Genomic DNA, 25,030 nt, shown 5'->3' on the forward strand with positions numbered 1-25,030 from the left:
GGAGAGTAGTCTTTATGGAACTTTAAAGTACTTGAATGGGACTTGACTATTCCCTCTTTAATGTCATATGCTGAGGATCAGTCTTTCTTCCCCAGGTGAAGTAACTGATTTCCTTAACTTAGTCTTGCAGTAGTCTCATGAAAATTTAGGCCATGTCTACACTAGCAAGATTACAGCAGCACAGCTGTATGGAGTGGCTGTGCCACTGTAAGATCGCTTGTGTAGCCACTCTATGCTGACTGGGGAGCTCTCTCATTGACATCATAAAACCACCTCGATGAGTGACGGTAGCTATGTTGGCGGGAGAAGCTGTTTTGGTGGGAGTGTGCACAGCAGCTTTTTTTCACACCTCTGAGCGACGCAAGTTTTGCCGACGTAAGTGCTGGTGTAGATCTGGAGTTTTAGGCCATGTCTATCAACTTCCCTAATCATCAGGCTGGAAAAACTAATAACTTGTTCCTCCCAAGCAAGTGGAAGTGTAGGGGTTTGCAGGACTGACTTTTCGTTTATTGACTTGATGTGCAACAATCTTAAATACATTTGCTGCGTTCATGTGTATTTCCTGGGTACACCTGGAACTGTCTCATAAACAAAACACACAACGTCCCCTATAGTGGTGGCAGTAGAAGCTAGGGGGAGCACCGATAATCTAATTTGAATGAACTAACTGTGGGTACTAGTAGCATACATCATTTGATGGCTGGCTTAGTGGCAATCAGAACGTTGGCAGTGGGATGGAATAGCTACCCTAGTCTTCCCTCTCCTGTCCTGTTTAAGAATAAAAATAAGGTAGGCACTAATTAAAAATGCAGTTTGCATAGAGAGCCATTTTTATTAGCCAAGAGTACGTATTATTCTAGGTTTCTTAGAGCATTGTTAGTGACATGTGTAACACGGTCACCAAGAGTGCCTGCCATTAGGCGCAAGCCTCTTAGCAGATTGTATGAGCCACCTTTTGGAACCAGTTCTGCTTTCTTAACAAAGAAGCTTGTGAATTTGGCTGCTCTAAAGTCTTACTAGCTCAGAGAGATTCAGCTAGGGCTGCAGAGCCGCCTGTGGCTCTCAATGAGTCCACAGGCCAAGTTTATCCATTGACTTTAGTGGCATTATACCAGTGAATTTGGCCCCATCAGTTTGAGCAGAACTCTGATCACAGAGAGGGCTGCCAGCAGAGAAGATCCTTCAATGTAGAGACCTTCCTAGAAGTGCAGGTGGTGCAGACCTTCCTAGAAGTATGCCTAACTGGTGTGGCGGAGAGCCACAAAATTGTGCAGTGTCTTAGGCCTGCTACTGCTAACAATTAATGGAGTCTAGTTCAAGTGATAGGCACCTGTGTGTTTGGAACAGGAGCATCTGAGCCATCTCCTTATGGTCACTGTGACATTCCAGGTGGCCTAGTGTGCAAAATAGAGAACCAATCCTGTTCTTGATGGCCACATGTTCATTACAGTCTTGATGCTCCTTATTAAAACCAATTGAGATAAGAACTTCCACTAAATAGACAAGACAACTTTGCCTCTATCGCATTGATTGCTCTGCTGTCATGTTCTGTCCCTTTCTGTTATTCTTTATCTTGTCCAGATTGTAAACTCTTCTGACTGTCTCATTGTGACTAGGGTCTCAGGAGGGCCACACTGAGATTGCTCAATTAGGGCAAACTGCAAAGAATGGGGCAGACAATCCCCAAAACTGGTGGTTATTCTTATACTTAGATTCGCCAAGCCAGCAACAAAACAGCTTCTACAAAACCTTACTGGTTACCGAGATGCCAAAACACAGTGCCCTTCAAGCAACCCAGCCCCAGGCTTCCACCTAGCCAACCAAGACCAATATGATGAGGATTACTGAAAATCTTGTTCATCATATAAAAAGTTTTACCAATCCCAAAGGATTGAACACATTACCCACTAACTTAATGACTATTTCAGATTTTACCCAAATACATGCTTCCCGGTGGTGGGAGGTGGGTGTTAGCCCCTGCTCCTTCTCTTCCTGCCAGGCCAGAAACTGGAGCTGGGCAGGAGTAAGAAGCGCCCATGGAGCCCAGGCAGCTGTGGGGACCCCCCACCCACCCTGGGGGGCAGAGGCATGGGCCAGCAGCTGTTCTTGGGCACTATGGTCCCCTGCCCAGGGCAGGTGGAGGGTCCGGGGCTCCCCCCAAGTGTCTCGGGTGGCTCTGGCTTTCTGGCCTAGTCAGGGGGCGGAGCCTCAGGCAGTAGACGAGGAGCAGGGGGCATAGCCACAGAGAGGGGTGGGGCCCACGGGCAGTGGGTGAACCACGGGCTCAGGGAGGCTAGCCCCGGTCCAGCCTGCCCCTTCTGCCTAAGACCCTGCCCCTCCCGGGCTGCCTGAGCACCTCCAGCCCCAGAGCACTGGGCAGACAGTGCGGCCCTCTTCCCTGGAGCACTGGGCAGACAGTGCAGCCCCACCAACACCCCCCCATCCCGAGTACAGGGCAAGCAGCCCCAGTGCCATCAGCGTGGCCCCAGGGCCCTCCAGTGGTGGGCAGCCCCAGCCACCCCAAGTCCCAGCCGCAGGCCAGCCACCCTAGCCCCAGCCCACTTCCCAGAAGAGTAGCCGCCTGCCTGGGGCCAAGGGAGAAGTGGCAAGCAGGAGGGGGCCTCTGGGCAGAGCGTGGGCAGGACACGTGGGGCTGTTTGGGGAGGCACAGCATTCCCCAGCCTACTATAGGTGCCACCCATGCGTGGGGCTCCTTCATGTGTCCCACTTTGCATTTTGAAAAGGTGGTCACCCCATTTCTAAGTAAAATTAAGCCCGAGTCATGATCGTGAGTCAGGCTTAACAACTTTACTTAGAAATCTCTGTCAGCGCTGGAGGCTGGACTGCTGACAGGGAGCCCCAGCTGCCTGGGGAGGACAGGGGAGCCCCTCCTTGCGGCCCCATCCCCGCAGGATAGGCTCCTGCTGTCAGCCAGCTGTGTGCCCCGAGAGCACCCTGAAGGCTCAGAAAGTGGAAGGGAAATAAAGAGAACCCAGCTTCCATTTAAAAAAAATCCCTTGATTTTTAAGCCAATCTCACGATTTGAGGAGGGGTCTGACTCATGATTTTCCAAGGCCCCAGGATTGGCAACGGCCCTGGGTTCTTCAAGGAACGCGCTCCTGGGGGAGGTGCGAGATGCATGCACAACTGGGCGCCGTGAATGCACCCTGGGGGAGGGGCAGGGTGCAGGCACCCCTAGCAGCTCCGCGCACCCGGCGCGGGGTGCAGAGTACATGGACCCCTAGCAGCTCCGCGCACCCGGCGCGGGGTGCAGAGTACATGGACCCCTTGCAGCTCCGCGCACCCGGCGCGGGGTGCAGGGTCCACACATCCCTAGGACACCCCAGCGGGCCGTGCTGGGTGCATACCTTCCCCGCTCTCGCCGGAGGCGGGGGGGGGTGGTGCCAGGCGCATGCTCCGCGCCGTCCTTTAAATCCCCCCCCCCCCCCCGTTGCAGGCCCGGCTGCTGCAGCACGTGCTGATCCCCGGGGGACCTGCCGCTGCCGCCGCCGCCGTCGCTGCTGCCGCTGCCGCCGGCGCTGCCATGTCCCACGAGTCGGACCCCGGCCGCCGCCGCCGGCGCTACACGCACGACACCTTCGGTGAGCGGCCGGGGGGCGTGCGCTGCTGCCGGGCTGGGGGCTGGTTTGCAAGCCGCGGGGTGCTCCCGTCGCCGCTGCACCGGCGGCTCGCTGGGCCCCTAGCGGCTGCCCCGTGCGGGGCTCCCCAGAGGGCCCGTGGCGGCCGCTGTCTGGTGCCGCGAGTGAGGCCGCCCTGGAGGGGGAAGAGTCCGGCTCCCGCTGGCCGCAGCTGCTTCCTTGGCCCCTGCCTCGTGCCGAAAGCCCGGGCAGCAGCCGCCTGTTCCCGGCACCACCCCTCGCCTGGGTGCGCGAAAACCGGGGGCTGCTGCCGCCCCGGCCCAAGGGGCTCTGGGGCCAAGCCAGACTAAGGCTTGGCTCCCGCGATGCCGCCCAGAACCTCTCCTGGGCAGAGCAAGGCGGAAACCTGCTGGCTCCAGCGCCCAAAATAATTCTCCAGCTGGCTTCTGTTGGCGGGCCAGCCTCTGTAATGTACAAATGAAGCCCTGCGCCACAGAAAAGTTAGGGATGTTGGATTAACTCGGGTCCCCAATTTACTGAGCAGCTGAGGCTTTAGAAACTTTGGCGCCGAATAACAACTTCTGAAACCCAGTGACACTCTCTCTGAGGTGCGGGTGCCCCTGCGGATGCTAGTGCAGCGTCCTGCTCGTGTGGGAGACCGTGAACTGAGGCCGTGTTTGTGCATGGGGTGTATAAGCCTTCCTGGGATGTCAAACGTGGGCTAACAGAGAGCGTATCTTGCTGTGTGTTTCGGCGAAACCTGTTCGCTTCTGGTAGCACCCGACCGTGTGCTAGGTGCAAGGGCTGGGCCTAGTCCAGGGAAGCTCAGTCTGTGGGCAGTCTGCAGAGTGTCACGCTTGGGGAACAACAAACAATTTGGGTGTGCTGCTTGCTGTGAATCTAGTGTAAGCAGAACGGAGTCTGTAAGACAAATTTAAATCTCCTCCAGGTAGGAGACGTGAGGATGAGCGCGGAAGTATTGTCAACCCCAAGCAGCCAACGATCATGGCATTGGCTTAAGAATCGTGAAATTTTAAAAATATTTTGTAGTTATTCAATTACCTTCTGGTTCTTTTCTTCCCCTCCCCTTCCCCTTCCAGTCTCTAGGGTGCACAAGCTCCAAATTTACAAGCTTTTCTCTGCAACCATAAGGACTAGAAACTTGAATGAAAACTGATATTTTCATGCAATAGCATGATTCTAGTAGCTGGGTCTTTAAGGAAAAAAATCTAAAACTGGTGAGACTGGCAATAACGTGGTGAGAGTTGGCAACACTGGTGAAAAATAAACTAGACTCCTAAAATTCTTTCAGTTCCATTATCTAACCCATTCACAAGTAACCTTTAAATGTATGGCTTTATCTTGGAAGTGCCCCTTCTTTGTCTGTCTAAGCTGCCCTATTGTATTAGTGCCTGAAAGAATTGGTTATAAAGCATGAATAGCTGTGACTCAGAAGACCAGATGTGTAGTCAGATTTTATTATGCTGGTGCCTCTGCCTTCAGCCTGTCTTAGTAGGATGGGTCAGCGTTGTACAATATAGTGCTAGGCACTGCAAAGGGCAGTCAAACAATATTTCTGTGTGTAGGGGTATTCTGGGGACCCATGGCAGGTTTAGACAATGCCAACTTTGAGGTCCCATTTTTTGTACCTAAAGGTAGGTAGATGGGGTACATGCTGGAAACTAGTTTGAATATCTGCCCTTTGACACCCCTGGAAACTGACCTTACCTAGCATCTCTTGCCAACAAATAGGGTGGGGGAAGGGGAGGAGGATTGATCCCCTAAACATAAAGGGGAAACTGAAATGATTTGAAAGCCATACGCTGTTGGAGGTGATCAATGGGTTAAACCAGCTCCAGGCTCTGTCTCTGAAGCCCCAGGGACCTTATCTGTCAGTCAAACTGGTGCAACCTTGACAATATAATTGATTAGTTTGGTGACTATCATGTGAAGCCACCTCCAAACCAGCCCTGTGAGCTGTGTTTTGTTATCCTAGCTGTCATCTGATTCACAGTGGGACTCTGTTGGGTGAGTGTGTAACTTTGACTGGAATTTTTGGGTTGCTTGATCTGTCCTCTGCTCTGGTGGTAGCAAGAGTAGAATTTTTCCATCCCGCCCTGAAACAGATCTATCTAGGCCAAATCTGCCAACGTCAGAAGGAAAACAAGGGGGCTTTATAACGTCTGCAGGGAGGGGTGGAATCTGGGCCCCCTTTCCTTGCCCAAAGGTAACCTTCAGATTACCCCGTCTAGAGACGCCAACCCACCATTGCCTCTAACCCAGCAGGAGGTAGACCTTCCATGTAACAAAAATACTGCCTCTCACTTGTTTCCCTCCTTGATGCATCTACTGGCTGCTGTGTAAGTCTACAGAGCTATAAAAATGGGGTGCCTTCCCCAAGCATGACCTAAGCAAGAAGGTGGGGAGGGATAGCTCAGTGGTTTGAGCACTGGCCTGCTAAACCCAGGGTTGTGAGTTCAATCCTTGAGGGGGCCATTTCTGGGGCAAAAATGAGGGATGGGTCCTGCTTTGAGCAGGAGGTTTGGACTAGATGACCTCCTGAGGTCCCTTCCAACCCTGAAAGTTTATGAGCCGGACAGAATGCAGCAGGTGACGCTCATTGGAAAAAGTCCTCCAGTGTTTGTTGCCTGAGTTTCCTCTGTTGTCTCTTCTGATTTGGCCTTTCTTCCCCTCGATCCATGCTTTCTCACCTTCAGCATTTCTCTCCCCCACCCTGCCTGTTCCTAATAATGACAGTCTGGCATCCATAATGGCTCCCGCTTAGAAGCACTGCACCCCGATGGCGACTGGCTCCTTCGCTCACTCTCCCTTTACCGTATCCTTTTCAGATTTCCCCAAGGAATTTGAGCACCGGGTCGACCCCCATCGGCGAGGGTCGCTGTGTGACCGGCACTGTGCTGCCATTAACAACACCCATGGAGACCTTGGGGACGTGCATTCGGGATCCCATCAGCACAGCATAATGACGCCCAGGATACTGCCAGGTAAGCAGAGCTGAAAGGGTCTCCTGGAGTGGTGCTGGGGTTACTGCACAGAGTTGGCCCCTGGGGCAATGGGAAAGGGTTCTAGATGGCACCTTTCTCATTCAGTCCTTCTTGAGAGGATGAGGTGGCTGATGCTATGTATCTAAGAAATGCACTGCAACAGAAACTGTGCAGATAGCCCAGGGATTGCAAGGGGGACTCCAAGCGCAAAGGGGTCTGTGTTTGACCACCTTCTCCAGCTCGGGGGTGTCACACCAGGACCCTGTGGCGCTCACCTAGCACCTTTGGTTGAAGGATCTAAATGCTTGGCAAATACAAGTGATGTCTGCCTCTCATGGTGTGAGGAGAGGCAGACATCACTTGTATTTGCCAAGCATTTAGATCCTTCAACCAAAGGTGCTAGGTGAGCGCCACAGGGTCCTGGTGTGACACCCCCGAGCTGGAGAAGGTGGTCAATCTGCCTTCTCTTAGAGGAGCAGACCTGGGACTTCCAAGTGGATGGGAGAGCTGGGAACAGAGCCCAGGACCTCCTGGGTTCTAACTAATAAATGCTTGTTATATGGATGGATCCCCTGAAATCCTATTGTGGTAGATGGGTTATATTAGCATGGCGAGTATAGCTTATTTGTAATAGCAAGCACTTCAGGTTTTCTAGCATCAAAGATCTTGAAATAAAATTTCTTGTAATGTATTCCTCTACTGGCAGGCTAACCTAGCACCTACCCAGGGGAGGAGACTGATCTCTGGTTGCAAAAAAACCCCAATGCTTAAATAGTGATTTTGAAGAGAGCGAGGAAGTGATGCTGGGCCAGAGCAGACTTCAAACAAGGAGTGCTCTCATGACCTACATCTAGCTAGATAGGAGGAATAATGCTCTTGCCAAGGGACTGCTTGCGAATGCTGTAGGTAGAACACGGTGGCGTTCCCTTGACTTCAGTGAACAACAACAGGGGGAGCAGCAATGAAAGGGTTAAACAGTTCTACGTCAAAAGCAGCTATTAGAGGCACGGTCTGTGCCAAGAACGCTGGGCTGCTTTACCTCTCTTCTGCCATTCTTGTGCCCATACAGTGGGAATGCTGACCTCGTGGGGTGGGGAGGGTGTTTAGGGTATGCAATTAGCTTATCATACACCTTGGGTGCAACCCCTGCAGTTCTCTCTTGGTAACTTCCCCTGTGTGGCTTATTGAATTTGACAAATGCGTAATCAGCTCTTTGTTATTTCTCATGTCTGCTTGGTTTAGTCCTTTTCCTCTCTCTGGTCACAGCAACATCCTCACAAAATCCACAGAGAACGACTAGGCTGTCTTGTCCCTTCTCGTGTGCTCCTGAGGCTGGATGGAAGGACTGGTTATGAATCATTTCTATTGTGTGTTTTCCAAAGCACTTGTGCCTTTGGGAACATGGCTGTGTTGAACTGTTTGCCATGGGGGTCCTCAAACGTCACCATAGCAGGGAACTGCCTGCCCAATGAGAGATGGGGCTCAGGGACCTCCTCTCCTGTTAGTTGCCGTGGCAAATCTAGCAATTCATAGGAAAAATAATGCAGGGAAAGTGCTTTATGGGACCAAATTGGGGGGGTGGGGGGGCCTGGAAAATCTCCATCCAAGAATATTAAAGGAACTGGCACATTAAATTGCAAGGTTATGGGCCTACCACAGGAGAGGGTGTGTGAGTTTCTGTGGCCTGTACTGAGCAGGTGAGACTAGATGATCATGATGCTCCTTTCTGGCCTTAAAATCTATGAGGGATGGATCTTTTAGCATCTCTTATCCAATTTAGCTCCTGGAGCCAGCACCTTGTGAGCAGCCAGCTCTCCATGCACACCCAGCAAGCGCTTCGGATTTTGTGATGTGCAGCAGGCCCCAGCTTGGAGAACCACTGGTTTGGAAGAACAGTGGTGGGTGGCTTGAGTGTCTCCCGTTCATGGGGTCTGGCTGGTCATATGGCACTGCTTCTACTCCCTGATTGAGACGTGTGGGTTAGAATCACCCACCCAAATACCTATCAGCTGTCTGCTCAGGGTGAATAACTAATAATTTGACCTTACAAATAGCAGCAAACTGATGCTGGCACATGCTTCTTGCTGAGACTTGCAAATGTATTTTTGTCTCAGTGTTTTGTGTTTGTACAGCATCTAGTAGAATGGGGTCCTGGCCATGGCTCCAAAGGGGCTATGGTAATACAAATAAATAATATTGTACCAGCTCTGAGCAGCCCTACAGGCCAGACATGCAGGATCCTTACAGGGCAGCCCTATAGCTGGCCGTGGGGTTCTGGCTGGGGGTGCTGTGTGTCTAAATCTTGGGTTTCTCCTCGCTGGTCTCTTGCGCAGTGATCTCAACACCTGCCTGCTGCCAGCACCTCTCCGACGAGGTGCAAATTTGTGACGGCTGCCTGGTGAAAACCACCATCACTGCAGAAAACGAGGTGGAAGCCAACAAACTCTCCAACAACTACAAGGTTTGTTCTGTGTTCTTCCCCCACCTTTCTCTCTTTGGGGTCATGCATCGGTGGCTGAAAGCCCAGAATCTCTGAGTGCTGCAACCTGTCTGCTGGCACATATGCTCTCAAGCTAGGGTGCTTCAGAAAGTGCCTCTCTGTTCTCCGCTGTGGCTACTGGGCTCTTTCCTTCGCACAGGGCAGTTGTTCGGATTCTCTACAGAAGTGTGGGCACTGCACAGTCCGGGACACGGTGTCAGTTGCTTCTGTGAGGAGCCTAGTCTGTAAAAACCCACTCCTGCAACGGGGGTCTAGCACTGGGGTGATGGGGTCGGTTATCTTACTCTAGTGTCTGAGAGGAAGGGTGGCTCAGTGGTTAGAGTACTAACCTAGGTCTTGAGACTGGTATCCATTCCCTGCTCTGCTACAGACTTCTTGTGACATTGGGAAGTCACTTAACCTTTGTGCCTTAGTTTCCCATCTGCTGGAATTATTATTTGAAATTAATATGGGAAATCACCAAGCACAATTTAACCATAAATTCCTTTATTAAATCCAAAGGTCAGATGGTTGTTTTAAACCTGCTACCTATTAATTTCATTTTGGTGGCCCCTTGTCCTTGTATTATGAGAAGGAGTAAATAACACGTCCTTATTTACTTTCTTTATACCACTCGTGATTTTATAGACCTCGATCATATCCCACCTTAGTCGCCTCTTTCCAAGATGAAAAGTCCCACTCTTCTTAATCTCTCCTCATATGGAAGCCGTTCTTTGCCCTTTTCTGAACCTTTTCCAATTCCAATGTATATCTTTTGAGAAAGGGCAACCACATCTGCACGCAGTATTCAAGATGTGGGTGTACCATGGATTTATATAGAGGCAATACGTTTTCTGTCGTCTTATCTATCCCTTTCTTGATTCCCAGCATTCTGTTTGCTTTTTTGACTGCCGCTGCACGTTGAGTGACGTTGGGCAAGTCACCCTAACTATTATTAAAAGCCTAATTATTAAGCAGCTTACTACATCCAGATAGTAACAAAACATATTTATAAGCACTTGATCATGATATTTACAAACGGGCTAAACCCAGGGATGTTCCGCCCCATATTGGTTGGCTCCAGCGTGGTCAGGCAGGTATTAGCAATGAACCCTTTGAGTTTACTTTTTGTATATCCTTTAACAAACAAGTGATGTCATTGCCAATGACTGACTTCAGCTAAAAACCAACCTGAGACGTTCACCCTGGTTTCCAGTCTTAATCCAGATAAGATTTACAACCTCCTCTTTCCTCCCCTCCTTCTTGCTGTCCACCAGTTTTCCCATTGCACCTGGATTCACATCGGCTTCACCACTGGTGTGTGGGTTGGGGGAGGGCCAAGTTGGTTCATTTTAAGACTGATCCTCTTGATTTGATTTAAAATCGTTTGCAGTTAACCCTGTTGCTCAGAGGCCTTCTTTGTAGAAACATCCCCTTATCTTATTAGTTATTCTTTGAACCAGACATCCACCCTACCTCATTCCTTCTGGCTTTATAACGATTTCCAAAGCCTTCCTGCTACTTGCTAGTCAGGGCCTTTCTTTACAACATGCACGTTTCCTTAACCAAACTCAAGTTAACTTTAATTCTCTAATCTTAAACTTTTCATACACATCTGTAAAATGAGGGTTAACAGCACTATTTGATCAGGGTGTTCTGATGGTTCTAAAATTCCACTCCTCTTACACTCATGCTGCTGATCTGAGCGTAACTCCTAGAGGCCCCGTCTGGCCAATCTGAGGCTGAAAACTGGCCTCCTGCCTAAATCTCTCTTCTAAATGTTTCTTATACTGTTAGCGGCAGTGACCTGCATGTTGGGCTACTGCTTTGCTAAATACCTTTTCTGACTCGCATCAGCTGCGCCTCTCCCGTAGATCATGTGTTGCTATTATTATTTATGCAGGGTATCACGGCAACACAGATTTAACCATATTTTCTCTGTTTAAATCCAAAGGCCGAAAGGTACAATTGTTCTAAACGTGCCTAACTAATAAGCAATTCACTACATCCAAACAGCAACAGAAGTATTTGCCCAAGATACTTACAAATGGGCTAAACCCAGGGGTGCTTAGACACCTTTGACTCCCACTTGGTCAGGCAGATATTAGCAATGAACCCTTTTTAAGAGTTTACTTTTCTGTACCTGTTAACGAACAAGTGATATCATTGCCAAGTAGTGGGCCTTAGCTAAAGCAAGATGAAGGCATTTCTCATTTAGCCAATTGACTGAACCAGGTACCCAATTAACCATGTCTTAGTTCTGTTACCTTAGCCTGAACCTTAAATAAGAGAACTGGTTTTTCTAAGGGTCACTACAAGTGTAACGCATCTCTTCTGTCTCATGACCTCATCCATTTTGGTCACGTTTTGGGCCTGTTGCTTATGCCAATATTCCACCTCAATTTAAAACCATAGTTCACCCACATCTAACATGGGCCTATATTCCTACATTGTGGCTGGCACATAGGGCCTATCAAAAGCCACATGCGGCACAAGTCACCTTGTACGTGGAAACTGAAGTTGGACGCATGTTCTCCTCTTCAGCCATGGGTTGGACAAGTCAGTCAGCCCAGGTGCTGCACACGACAGTAGCTTCTCCAGATAGTCGGTAACTAAATTCACTTGTCTAGATCAAGGTTTTAGCTGCCCCAGGCTAATGGACAGGAGGAGTGTGCTACCTGAGAGAAGACCTTGGGGAGCAAAGATGCGCCCAGCTCCACAAAGGGCTTGCTTCCGAGGGAGCACTCATCTAACCAGGCTGGTGCCTGGCGGTGAAGGGGAAACCCTCATACCCTGTGGGAAGCCAAAGGGGTGAGGCAGAGGACAACCGGCCAAAGGAAGAGTTTATTGTCCTGCTCTGACCTCCACCCCATAGTCATCTTTGCTTATAGACTAAGAGCAAAGAAGGCCACAAGGTGAGCAAGAATCAAGGTGAGCAAAAGCAAGGACCTTCGATGCAGGGATGTGTATGACCAGTCACCACTCTGTCTGAGCATCCTGGAGAGTGTGGACTCTGGGAGGAACTCTGGGGTCTTGAGGATGCAAAGGTGATCTCCTTCACAGTGGTGGGTTTGGGGACCACTCTCTTCCTTCCCAGGCTCGACAGCAATGGTGCTTTGCCTTCCTGGGTGCAGAGAAAAAGCCGCCCCATTGACCAATAAAATACAAAAACCACCCTGTATCTGAATCTGGGAATGGCTCAACTCCTCCCAGCCCTGCACTGATCACACAGTTCTCCCCCTGGGAGAGAGAACAAACCACACGGGACACACTAGTCCTGTTCAGTGCCATGATGGTAGCTGCTTGGATGTTGTGTGGGGTTGTACGAACCAATGTAGAATAGAACAGAAAGGTAGATGCCCTAGGTGTGGCTAAAGTGGGGACTGTCCTTTCCCCTTCCATCCCCCACATCATTGATGAATGAAGTAGCTCTGATCAGAGCCTTAACTTTGTGCAAATTGCCCTTCCATTGGGGGAAGCCGTGATCTCGTAATAGCACCTTCTGACTTGCGTTAAATTGCAGAACTGGCGAGTCATGCACCTGAAAACCAACCATTGTTTGTTCTGTAAAACTGTAATTTTCTCACTCCCTTTCGCTCGTTATTCTGGATTAATTTCAGTTGAACATAATCTGGAAGACCTCAGCAAAGTACCCCTAACCTCTGAGCCCTGCATGGGTCTGGGGCTGCTTCCGCACTGAATGGGTATGGTTCATCTGGGGTGGTAGCTAGCTGGGAATGACAAATAGGCTTTTCATCAAAATCACTCTGCGGCATGCTCCACAGCAGCCAGTCACCAGCTCCAGACGGGATGAGAACAGATCAACACAAGGGCACTCTGAGGGTTTGTTCTGGCAGTCTGAACTTCGGATAGGTGACGAGGTGCTCTCCTCAGTCCTCTGATGCTGGTGGTGCCAAAGTGTTACAGAAATGAGCTGGCTTCTGAGACGCCGTCCCCTCACACGGTTCTGTCTCGCTTCGTACAGAAGCTTTGTTCATAAAACAATAAATGGGGCATGCTTAGGGCAGGTCTGCAATTGCTACAAGGCAGCATTTTATATCCGTGAAGACGCTACTACACCAATGGGAGAACCTCTCCCGTTGACGTAGGTCCTCCACCCCTTCTTTTTCCCCCCTGCCCCTGAGAGCTGGTAGCTATGTCAATGGGAGACGCTCTCCCAGCGCCACAACGCGGGCTACACCAAGTGTTACGCTGGTATAACTCTGTCGCTCCAGGGTGTGGATTTTTCACACCCCTGAATGATGGAGTTATGCTTATGTATGTTGGTCATGTAGACCCAGCCTTACACCATCCATTACTTCCCCCATTAGCATATGTTGGCTACAAGCACATTATTAGATGGCCGTAAGCAATGCAATGCAATGCCCAGTTTCCGTTGGGTTTATAAAGTCTGACCCAAAGCTAAGGACCTGGAGGCAACTGCATGTCACTTGTAGTCAGTTGGTTACTGGGGAGCAAAAACTACTGAAGATCCCGGGTGTTCTAACTTGCCTTCGTCCCCCTTTTAGCTGAGGGGGTCAAGGTCTTGTGTCCTGATTACTTCCACGGTCTTGCGTCTAGTTACTTCCACATCTACAGCTGGAAGGGGGTTGGGGTGCATGAAGTTTAGGAGTGGGAAATGCATGTAACCTGTGTCTAATACCAGAGGCTGGGAGAGAGCACCAGTGTTACTTGTGTGAGGTTCTTTTCTGACCCCATTACCTTAGTGCTTGAGCACCTCACTGCATAGCTTATCCTCACAGTGCCGCAGGAGGTAGGGCAGGACTCTTGTCCCCACCACTCAGATGAGAACTGAGGTATAGAGTAAAGGTCGTGCCCAAGGTCACGCAGGGCCTCTGTGGCGAAGCAGGGAATTAAACCCAGGTCTCAAGTCCTAGGCTTGAGCTCTAGCCACTAGGCCATCCTTCTGCTGTGCTGTGGGAAACTTCAGAATTCCCTCCAATTCTCGCTGCCTTCACTTACCAAAACACAGTACAGGTAACTCGGGCCATGGAGTTCAAATTGGAACTGATCAAACGTTCTGTAGGGGAAAATCCTTCACACCTACCATGCCCTTCTCCAGGGAATTCTGGGATTTGGGGATGGATTTTTACCACCCCCCCCCCTCTTGTCACAGGAAGGCAAAATGCCTTTTGGTACATCTACACTCCAAAGAAAACCCCGGCACCAAGTCTGAGCCTGACTCAATTGACTTGGGCTCTGAGACCCTCTCCCCTCACCTGGAACGTCTGCACTGTTTGCTGTCCCACAGCCCCACAAGTCTGAGTCAGTTGACCCAGGCTCTTGAGACTTGGTGCCGCTGGCTTGTCTTTGCAGCGTAGGCCTACCCTGTCTGTCCTCGTTAGCGAGGACTAACTGGGTCAGGTATTCACTGTTGATGATGATGTGTGTTAACCACACACAGGATCTTTCATTGCCTTTCTCATCTGGGCTGGGCAGTGAAGAAGTTGACTGAGATTTCTGGGGTGCTATCGGGTGTGGGCAGAGGGGAGTTGTCTCTACTATGTTGGTGGCTAGTCTCTCAGTCTGCTAGTCCCAGACAACTGTATCCTGATGTTTGGTTGCCCTTGTGGAAATGAGACCCCAGTCAGAAGTCCCTCACCAGCTCTGTCTCCTGGTCTCTGGAGTTAGCCTGGCATACCGGCTCCCTGCTCAGTCCGAGTAGCGCCAGCTTTGCCTTCTCCCCCTCCCCCCGCATGCTCCTGTACGATCGAACTACTGTCTCCGGTTTCTCTAAACCTCCTGTGAATTAGGAACCGCAATCCTAGTGTGCGGAAGCCACTGCCTCCTGCCCTCCGCCCCCCTCAGTGTATCTGCCCATAGCCCGTTTGTTCTGGTTGCTGTGTAATAGGGAGTTTCACTGTCATGTGACTGTACACATCCGGTGTGTACTGGGCTTGGCCGGGGGCTGATCATACACAATAACATGGTCTCGGGGGGGGGGGGGAATGACCTCCTCCCAACCAATGAGCATCTTCTAAAATTCCCTATTGGTAGCTTTCTTGTGAAACAACCTGCAGCACTTCTGACTAGCTGGAAGGAGTGGAACATGCTCTCTGGACAGCAGCACCGGACAGGTGCAGTCGCCTGGGGTCCGACTTGTTTGTCTCTCTCTGCTTCCCAGTTTGGCTTTAAGAAATGGAAGAGCCACGTGACAGCCAGGCCCTGGGAAGACCGGTCGGAAATCGTGAAAGAGCTCTACTCAGATCTGAACGTTGTGAAAAGCCCCACAGGTAGGAAATGATGCCCTGCCCGAACTCCCCCTTTCCGGTAAGGGCAGCTCTCAATTCCCCTCTCCCCCCGGCAGCTAGCTGTCCTGAGAGTTCTGTTTTGATCATATTTATCTGCAAGGCCAGTGAGGGGCGTCTGAAATCCATCAACCCTCCAACTTGTCAGCACGTCTGGAAGGTGATTGTCGCAAACTCCTACGGACTGACCCAGCCCTCATGTTTAAAGTGCCACCGAGTGGGGGCCGCCGCTTCCAAATCCAGGCCTCTGTGCGTACCTTCCTTAAGACCACCTCCCGCCAAAGGGAAGCACTCGATTGCCTTCTGCTGAGGGCAGTGGTGGCCATGCTGTCGGCATTCATAATGTAACATACACCAGGCCTGCCCACAAGACCAGCAGCAGGGTGACGGGCAGCCCTGCAAATACAGACTAACAGGGCTGCTACTCTGAAACCTGCCCTGTAACTGACCAACTCTCCCTCTCTGTTGAAGGAGGATGGTGTCCTGGGCCCCCAAAGGAAATGGTTCATGTCTGTGGCTCTTGTAGCAAGCAGAAATGGCACCTCTAAGGACCTATGGACATCAGCAGAATGTTTGTACTCAACATGGTGGGATTTCTTCCCCCCACATTCTTCTCTGCGTTGTATGAGCCATTAGTTGGCTGATTAATGTGCCGTATTCCCATTACTTACGTGACTGCTTCCCTGAATGGACAATGTAACTTTAGGGGAATGTTTGCCCACATCTTGGAAATAGAGGGCATGCTGCCCACTGGGCTTGGAGCATCCCTTTAAAGGCTGGGAGCTAGGGCTTGAGCTGTCTGCATCTGGCTCTGAGCTGAGCAGTGTAGGTCAGATCCTGGGTCATATGTATCCCATATGTAGCTTGGAGTAACAAAGCAAGAGCTTTTTCACTTCAGTTAACAGTGGGGAGTGTGTGAGCGAGCGATCGATCATCGGCTCACGTCCGTGACCTAAGTCCCTGCTGGTGGTTAAGAACATAACATAAGAATGGCCACACTGGGTCAGACCAATGGTGCATCGAGCCCAGCATCCTGTTATCTGACAGTGGCCAGTGCCAGATGCTTCAGAGGGAATAAACAGAATTGATCAAGTGATCTATCCCTTGTCATCCAGTCCCAGAATCTGGCAGAGAGAGGTTTGGGGACACCCAGAGCAAGGGGTTGCATCCTGACCATCTTGCTAAAAGCCATTGATGAACCTGTCCTCCAGGAACTTATCTTGTTCGTGTTTTTGTTTTTAACCCAGTTATACTTTTGGCCTTCACAACGTCCTCTGGCAACAAGTTCCACAGGTTAACTGTGCATTTTGTGGAGAAGTACTTCCTTGTGTTTGGTTTTTAAAGCTGCTGCCTATTAATTTCATTGGGTGATCCCTGGTTCTTGTGTTAAACAAAGGGGTAAATAACACTTCCTTATTTGCTTTCTCCACCTCATTCATGATTTTATAGACCTCCCTCATCTCCAGCTTGAAAGAGAGAGGACTAAGGAAACAGTCCCAGGCTCTTTAATCTCTCTCCTCATATGGAAGCTGTTCCACACCCCTGGTCATTTTTTGTTGCCCTTCTCTGTACCTTTTCCATTTCTAATACAGCTTTTTTTGAGATGTGGTGACCGGAACTGCACACAATCTTCAAGGTGTGGGCAAAGCATGGATTTATATAGAGGCATTCTGATATTTTCTGTCTTATCTATCCCTTTCCTAGTGGTTCCTAACATGGTTAGCTTTTTTTTTTTTTTTTTTTTTTTTTTTGACTGCCACTGCACATTGAGTGGGTGTTTTCAGAGAACTATCCACAAGGACTCTAAAATTTTTCTTGAGTAGTCACAGCTAATTTAGACCCCTTTTCATCTGTATAGTTGGGATTGTTTTCCAATGTTCATTACTTTGCATTTATCAACAGTGAATTTCATCTGCCATTTTGTCGCCCAGGTTTGTGAGATCCCTTTGTAACTCTTTGCAGTCTGCTTTGGACATTACTATCCTGAGTAACTTTGTATCCTCTGCAAACTTTGCCACCTCACTGTTTTATCCCTTTTTCTAGACCACTTATGGATGTCGAACGACACTGGTCCCAGTAGATCCCTGGGGGACCCTATTATTTACACCTCTCCATTCCTTTAGTTATAAGTTGGGGACGCATCAATTAGAAGTAACGGAAGAGAAGGACCTTGGAGTATTGGTTGATCATAGGATGACTATGAGCTGCCAATGTGATATGGCTGTGAAAAAAGCTAATGCGGTTTTGGGATGCATCAGGAGAGCCATTTCCAGTAGGGATAAGGAGGCTTTAGTACCGTTATACAAGGCACTGGTGAGACCTCACCTAGAATACTGTGTGCAGTTCTGGTCTCCCATGTTTAAAAAGGATGAATTCAAACTGGAGCAAGTACAGAGAAGGGCTACTAGGATGATCCGAGGAATGGAAAACTTGTCTTATGAAAGGAGACTTAAGGAGCTTGGCTTGTTTAGCCTAACTAAAAGAAGGTTGAGGGGAGATCTGATTGCTCTCTATAAATATATCAGAGGGATAAATATAGGAGAGGGAGAGGAATTATTTAAGCTCAGCACCAATGTGGACACAAGAACAAATGGGTATAAACTGGCCACCAGGAAGTTTAGACTTGAAATCAGACGAAGGTTTTTAACCATCAGAGGAGTGAAGTTTTGGAATAACCTTCCAAGGGAAGCGGGGGCAAAAGATCTATCTGGTTTTAAGATTCTACTCGATAAGTTTATGGAGGAGATGGTATGATGGGATAATGGGATTTTGGTAAGTAATTGATCTTTAAATATTCAGGGTAAATAGGCCAAATCCCCTGAGATGGGATATTAGATGGATGGGATCTGATTTACTATAGAAAATTCTTTCCTGGGTATCTGGCTGGTGAATCTTGCCCATGTGCTCAGGGTTTGGCTGATTGCCATGTTTGGGGTCGGGAGGGAGTTTTCCTCCAGGGCAGATTGGAGAGGCCCTGGAGGTTTTTTTTTTTGCCTTCCTCTGTAGCATGGGGCATGGTTGACTGGAGGGAGGCTTCTCTGCTCCTTGAAGTTTTGAACCATGATTTGAGGACTTCAATAGCTCAGACATGGGTGAGGTTTTTCATAGGAGTGGTGGGTGACATTCTGTGGCCTGCGCTGTGCAGGAGGTCGGACTAGATGATCAGAGTGGTCCCTTCTGACCTTAGTATCTATGAAAACTGACTATTTATTCCTACCCTTTGTTTCCTGTCTTTTTAACCAGTTATTGATCCATGAGAGGACCTTCCCTCTTATCCCATGACAGCTTACTTTGCTTAAGAGCTTTCTGCTGAGGGAACTTGTGAAAGGCTTTCAAAAAGTCCAAGTACACTATATCCATTGGATCACACTTGTGCACATGTTTGGACCCGCCACCCCGCCCAAGAATTCTAATAGATTGGTGAGGCATGATTTCCCTTTACGAAAGCCATGTTGACTCTTCCACAATAAATTGTGTTCATCGATATGTCTGATTAATTCTGTTCTTTACAATAGTTTCAGCCAGTTTGCCTGGTACCGAAGTTAGGCTTACCGACCTGTAACTGCCTGGATCGCCTCTGGAGCCTTTTTAAAAATTGGTGTTATATTAGCTGTCATCCCGTCATCTGGTATAGAGGCAGATTTAAGTGATAGGTTTCATACCACAGTTAGTAGTTCTGCAATTTCATATTGGAGTTCCTTCTGAACTCTTGGGTGAATCCCATCTGGTCCTGGTGACTTCTTATTATTTAATTTATCAATTTGTTCCAAGACCACTCTGAGGAACTGTCCCAGATTGAAGTGATCAATAGATTTGTCGCCTTAAAAAGAATGGCTCAGGCGTGGGAATCTTCCTCCCATCCTCTGCAGTGAAGACTGATGCAGATAATTAATTTAGCTTCTCTGCAATGACCTGGTCTTCCTTGAGTGCTCCTTTAGCAGTTCCGTTGTCTGGTGGCCCTGTGATTGTCTGGCAGGCTTCCTGCTTCTGAGGTAATTTTTGCTGTTAGTTTGAGTCTTTTGCGAGTTGCTCTTCAATTTGTTTTTTTACATGCCTAATTATACTTTGACTTGCTAGAATTTGTGATCCTTTCTATTTTCCACAGTAGGGTTTGACTTCCAGTTTTTTAAAGGATGTCTTTTTGCCTCTAACTGCTTCTTTTACTCTGTTGAGCCATGGTGGCGTTTCTTGGTCCTCTGACCTTCTTTTTTTTTTTTTTTTTAATTGGGATATACTTTTAATTTGATCCTTTCTCGTGGTGTTTTTTAAAAAGCGTCCATGTAGCTTGCAGGCATTTCCTTCTGGTGACTCTTCTTTTTAACTTCCATGTAACCAGCTTCATCACTCATGTGGTTCCGTTTCTGAAGTCAAACAATGAGCTGGGAGTGACCCTGGTCTCAGTCCCTCTCCTGGTGAATAAGAGTCCCCCAAACTGGTGCAACTTGGCAGTCTCCTCAGAGAAGCCAAGAACGGAATGGGCAGATGGCCACCTCTCCTGTCCTAGCGGAGTTTTCTCTGGGCCAGGGTTGAATACAGTGGCAGGGATTTTGGGGGAGTTGGTGTTGCTACCCATACTGTACCTTGGGGCTCAGAAGAACTCCCTGGGTGCTTACTAGCCTGGGGCTCAGCTCCTTAGCCAGAGAAGAATACAAAAATGGTAAGAGGGCAGCAGAAAGCTGCAGAAATAGAAGTCGCCATCCAGGAGAAACCCCTCTTTCTTCCCCACAAAAGGTCCCCAGCTACAGAGAAAGAGGGGTGCTATTGGTGCATCCTAATCGGGGGGCTTTTTCCCCCTCATTGCCTGTGGCTATCAGGAGTCTGAAGTACAAAGCCTGCCTGCTTTCAACTTGTGGAACTCATTGTCAGGAGATGTTGTGAAGGCCAAAACTGTAACAGGGTTCAAAAAATTTGATAAGTTCCTGGAGGATAGGTGCAGCAATGGCTATTAGCCATGATGGTCAGGGATGGAACCCCATGCTCTGAGTGTCCCTAGCCTCTGTTTGCCAGAAGCTGGGAGTGGATGACAGAAGATGGATCACTCGATGGCCTGTTCTTTTCATTTTCTCTGAAGCACTATCAGAAGACAGGATATTGGGCTAGATGCACCATTGGTCTGATCCAGGATGGCCGCTCTTATGCTGGAAGAGAGCTCTTCCTCTCATCCCAGCTATTCTAACTTCCCCTCTCAGCCTTGGGGTGGGGGGAAATTCTCGTTACTCGTTAACAGCTCCAGCCACTGTCTGTCTCCCACCTCTTCTCAGTAGCAGAGTGAAAACAACAGAACCCTTCCACGGCTCCTTTAAGGGTTCTGGAATAGCAGCAGTCAAATTGACCAGAGTCCAGTTAGTGTCCTTCTGCTGTTTGGGCAAAGCTGAGCAGCAGCAGAGGTACCAGAGAAGTCTGTCCGCAGACTCAGGAAAACTGCACTGCATCCCATCACAGTTGCAAGCTTTTAGCTTTGCAGATATAAGAGCTGAAACATCTAAAAGGGAGTGCTTAAATTCTGCAGAGTAGGGGCTTAGCCACCTCATCCACCCTGCAGTGTTCCTCATTTGTTTGTGGGCAGTGAGTGATTGGATTCCCAAGCCCCGCTGTACACATTTAGCGGATAAGCAGGACTTCAATCTCTAGGGCTACTAATCCAGCTCCTTTCACCAGGACAAAATTCTGGGTATGAGACTTGATGACTCCCAGACCAACTGGGCCAGCCCTCAGATGGGCTCCTCGGAGCTTATATCTTAGATTCTCCACAGGTCACTCCATCAATCCTTATATCTTCTCTTTACCAGGTTCCACAGTCACATGTGGGAACATCCTCTACCTGCTGCTGTTTGGATGGTGGCTGTCCCTCCTCTATCTCCTGGTTTCTGCCCTGATGTTCCTCACAATACTGGGAGCTCCATACGGTGCGTTCTGCAGAGACTCTTGAACTGTGACGTGTATGTCGTAGGCCTAGTAGCCAGGGCCCGTTGCGCACTGGATACACACAGTGCGATCCCTGCCAGTAATCTGTGCTAGCTGTTTTATTTCTTAGACCCAACTCAGTTCTCATGGAACACTGGGTTACAATAAACCACGTGTTACATTAATAACATGTTGCCGTCGTGCTTAGGAGCCCTGGTCATGGACCCTGATGTCCTAGCTGCTGTAGAAACCCAACAAAAATTGAATTCTTCCCACCCCTTAGAGCATTAGATCACATCTGTGGGAGGAAAACAGGAGCAATGCAAGGTGTTGGGAGGCAATATAAGACATCCAATAACTTAGATTCCAGGTGATTGAGAATTTGCAGTCTTTTAGTAATTAACCATGGGGACAGATTTATTGGGGATGTGGTAAATTCTCCATCACTTAGTCTTTAACTCATTACTGAGTGTCTTGCTAAAAGAGACACTCTAATTCAACCACAAGTTCCTGGGGTTGATGCAGGAATTATTGGATAAAATCTGGTCTGGGTTGTGCAGCAGGTCAGACTAGCTGAGCAAATGGTCTGCCGGCTGACCTGAACCTTGTATTGGTGAAAGATTTCTTATGTTAAGGTATGCAGCTGCCTCTGATTCTTCAGGCAGTGTGCACAACTTCCAAGATTCATCCCCCTCAAATGGATAAATAGGCAGCAAAAGAACTTGCTGTGAAACTCTTACATAAAACATCCAGGGGACAAATCTCACTACCCTGCTGCAGTGAGACCACTCTCCCCAAAAGCCTGCTTCCCAAACCTGCCTCCAGACCCCTATAAACCATTCATGGAAGTGTGAGAAGTTGTATGTCACCACTTGAATGCAAGGGCTCCTGAGCTCTACTCCCAGAGCTGTGATCACACTCCGCTTGTGGCATGAAGTCAAATCACTAAACCCTGCTCATCTTCTCCCTCTGTAAAATGGTATTTCCTCTCTTCTGAGGTGACTAGGTTTAATTGGGCGCTGTGTGGATGAAAAGGCCAAGGGCCATCATCCACTGGGACTTCACTTCCTGTTCTCCAGGGCCCCAGAAAGGATTAGGCAGCCTAGTACAACAAGAGAGGGTGGTAGACGGGATGGGATGGCCTTCCTGGGTAATTCTTTGTTTCCGTTGGATGCATGATCTCCTCTTCCCTTCCTGGTGGAAAGTAGGACCCCCAACCAAAAGGCTGTTGGTGGCCCTGGGTCAGAAGCCCCAGGGTGAACTGTTGGGGGAAGGAGTCAGCGTCTCCTTACCAATGACCAGAGAACAGAAAGATGCTCTGCCTCCATTCTAGCTCTGCGGCTTCTGCAGGCAGTTTGCTTCTGGTGCAAGAGTCCTGTCTCCTGGACCCTGTCGGTCTTGCCTCACCTCTCCCCAGAAACACCTAGGCTAAACTGCAGGAGCGCTTCATAACAAGCCGTGAGCTTCCTTCCACCCAGCACTCATCATGGTGGTGAGGGCAGGTCACCTTCCCTTCCACCTAGGCAAGGCCCATCCCCCTCCCCCCCCCCCCCCCCCCCCGGACAGCCTCAGTAATCCTCCTCTGGCTCAGAGGGAGTGTCTTGCTGGCCAAGGGGAAATATGCCAGGGAGCCTGGTCCCAGCTGACTGCTGTCTCCTTTCTCCCCACAGGGAAGCTGTGCTGGGAACTCGCTGGGTATTTTCTCTGGCCATTTGGAAAAGTGATTCAGAAGGTAGAGGGGAGCAGCGGGGTGGAAAATGAGCGACCTGCTTCCTTGCTGTGCCAGGATTCGTGCCCAGTTCTGAACTGGGGATCCCTAGCCAAGTGGCTGACAAAACTGCATGAGCATAGACTCTTCCCTGCCCCCTCCCTCCCTCTCCAGGGGGAAGCTGGCTTGCTTGCCCTGTACATCCTGGCCAGAAAAGGAGCCATGTTAGCTAATGCAGCTCGGGGCATCTGTTAATGTGGTAGCAATGATAGCATGCTCCACAGCAGAAGGTACAGTTCTCTGCCTCTAACGCAGGGCCCTGACCCAGTGTGGAGCAGCAATCAAATGACCTGCAGAGAACAAATGTAAAATTGGCAAAGGGAGCTGGAGCAGGCCCTGAGCCTCAGCCTCCAGTACCACCTCTGTGGGAGTGAAAGCTGCTTTATTCATGGCTGAATCATCTCTGCCCCCTGGTTTCCTTTGATGTCCCCTCCAATACTCTCCCCCACCCCCAAATCTCTGCCCCTCTCTGAAGACCTGCTCTCCTGTCTCCTAGACCAGAACGTACTCTCGAAAGTGCAGCATCAAGTTCAACAAATGTGAAGTCATCTCGGAGGTGAACAAAGCGAAGGAGAGCACCCCCCTCCTCATCCGCCATGAACTGGTGCCCGGCACTCCACAGGAGCCCGGCAGCCGGGCCGACGCCACGCACTGGGTAAGGCCCCTTGGCTGTGTCTCCTGGGGAGGAGGGAGGAGTCGGAGATGCTCCATCCTGAGCTGCTCCCTGTGCTGTTGGCATGGACAGCTCAGGGGATGGGCTGCTACAGCCTGGCACACACCAGCTCAGCTGTCACTTCAAGTTGTAAGGCCTCTCCCAGCTATCGGCCCAGTAGGTGCCTGCATCTGACTCCCGCAGCAGAGAGGCCAGAAGGAGCTGGGTTCCCATTCCTCTTCTAAATGCGCCACCCCCGGATGGGAGTTAGACATGGAGCTTCCTGCTCTGGATCAGCTGTGGCTTGGCTCACGCTGCTGGGTCTGTATCGGTGCAGCCCTCTGGCACTCTGAATACCCACTCGGAATGGGAAAGACCCAGCAGGGAAACTTCTCTGGCTTCTGAATCCCTGCCCCCGATACTCCCCGGGCCAAGAGATGGAGAAACAGGATCCCAGTAGGTCTCCTCCAGTTGTACGGTCCCTATAACCAAAGCATGGGCGTAATGGTCTGTGCTGATGTCCCAGCAGATCTGAGTAACGGCTGGAGGAGTCCCAAAGGCTCCTAATTGGAAGTGCCTTCCCTTGGCTTGGCATTGCCCATGGCCACTCACACAGCCCTTGCTTTGCTCTTCCCACCAGCGGCGTGTGAACACGTATATCTGGCTCTTGCTGGGCTACCCAGTCCTTGCACTTGCCCATGGCCTGGTCTGCTTCATCGCCTGGCTCTTTGTGTTCATCATCCCCGTTGCCAAGATGAACGCTCGGACCGTCACCAAAGTCCTGCTCCTGCCCCCGGAGCACGTGCACGTCCAGAGGATGAGGAAGGTTGGTTCCGCAGTGACTGGAACGTGTTTCCAGCTTTCCCCTTGGGAGGGGGGTGCCTGTCATCTAGAGAGAGTGGCCCGTTACTTGCTAACCTTTCCCATCCCTTTATGGGGCGGCGGTGTTTGGACTGGGAAGATTTTGGAGAGACTGCTTTCCTCACCCCAGCACCATCTGCATGGGAGGAGAGTTCATCTTGGCTCAGTGCCATGCTTCCCAATCTCCTGGACATAGGAGCAGGCCGAGCAGCTGCAGAAGGGCTGGGCGGGTTGGCTGCTTCTCATGCAGAGCTAGGCTGACCAGGTGGGGAAGCAGCCAGCAGAGCGACCAGGAGGATGGTTGGCTTCAAGCCACCCACAATATCCCCTTCCTGGCACCAGTGCAGGTGAGCACAGGGCTAAGTCGGTCGATGTGACTAGCACAGGGCTCCAGACCAGCCTGCTCCAGAGCTCTGGCTGGCACAGTGGAGCGACTCTGATAAGACCCTCATTAAAGGTACCTCCATCCCACAAAGGAGGGCAGGGGAGAGGC

At 50.0% G+C, this 25,030-nt stretch overlaps 1 protein-coding gene across 2 annotated transcripts in view; it reads left to right on the forward strand.

Moving 5' to 3' along the window:
- Positions 1-3,406: 3,406 nt before the first annotated feature.
- LOC119855620 (putative cation exchanger C521.04c) overlaps positions 3,407-25,030 on the forward strand; it is a 39,870-nt gene continuing 18,246 nt past the window's right edge. The window contains exons 1-9 of one of the 2 annotated variants that reach the window (XM_043499424.1): positions 3,439-3,493; positions 3,539-3,602; positions 6,449-6,604; positions 8,938-9,065; positions 15,229-15,337; positions 21,142-21,258; positions 22,927-22,988; positions 23,521-23,679; positions 24,317-24,502. In XM_043499424.1, the coding sequence (XP_043355359.1) occupies positions 3,545-3,602; positions 6,449-6,604; positions 8,938-9,065; positions 15,229-15,337; positions 21,142-21,258; positions 22,927-22,988; positions 23,521-23,679; positions 24,317-24,502 (975 nt within the window). In that variant the 5' untranslated portion in view covers positions 3,439-3,493; positions 3,539-3,544. Of the gene's footprint in view, positions 3,603-6,448; positions 6,605-8,937; positions 9,066-15,228; positions 15,338-21,141; positions 21,259-22,926; positions 22,989-23,520; positions 23,680-24,316; positions 24,503-25,030 lie in introns of both variants that reach the window. The other variant, XM_038402004.2, reaches the window with a different exon arrangement.

The sequence above is a fragment of the Dermochelys coriacea genome, chromosome 1, assembly GCF_009764565.3.
Source record: "Dermochelys coriacea isolate rDerCor1 chromosome 1, rDerCor1.pri.v4, whole genome shotgun sequence".
Taxonomy (NCBI): Eukaryota; Metazoa; Chordata; order Testudines; family Dermochelyidae; genus Dermochelys; species Dermochelys coriacea.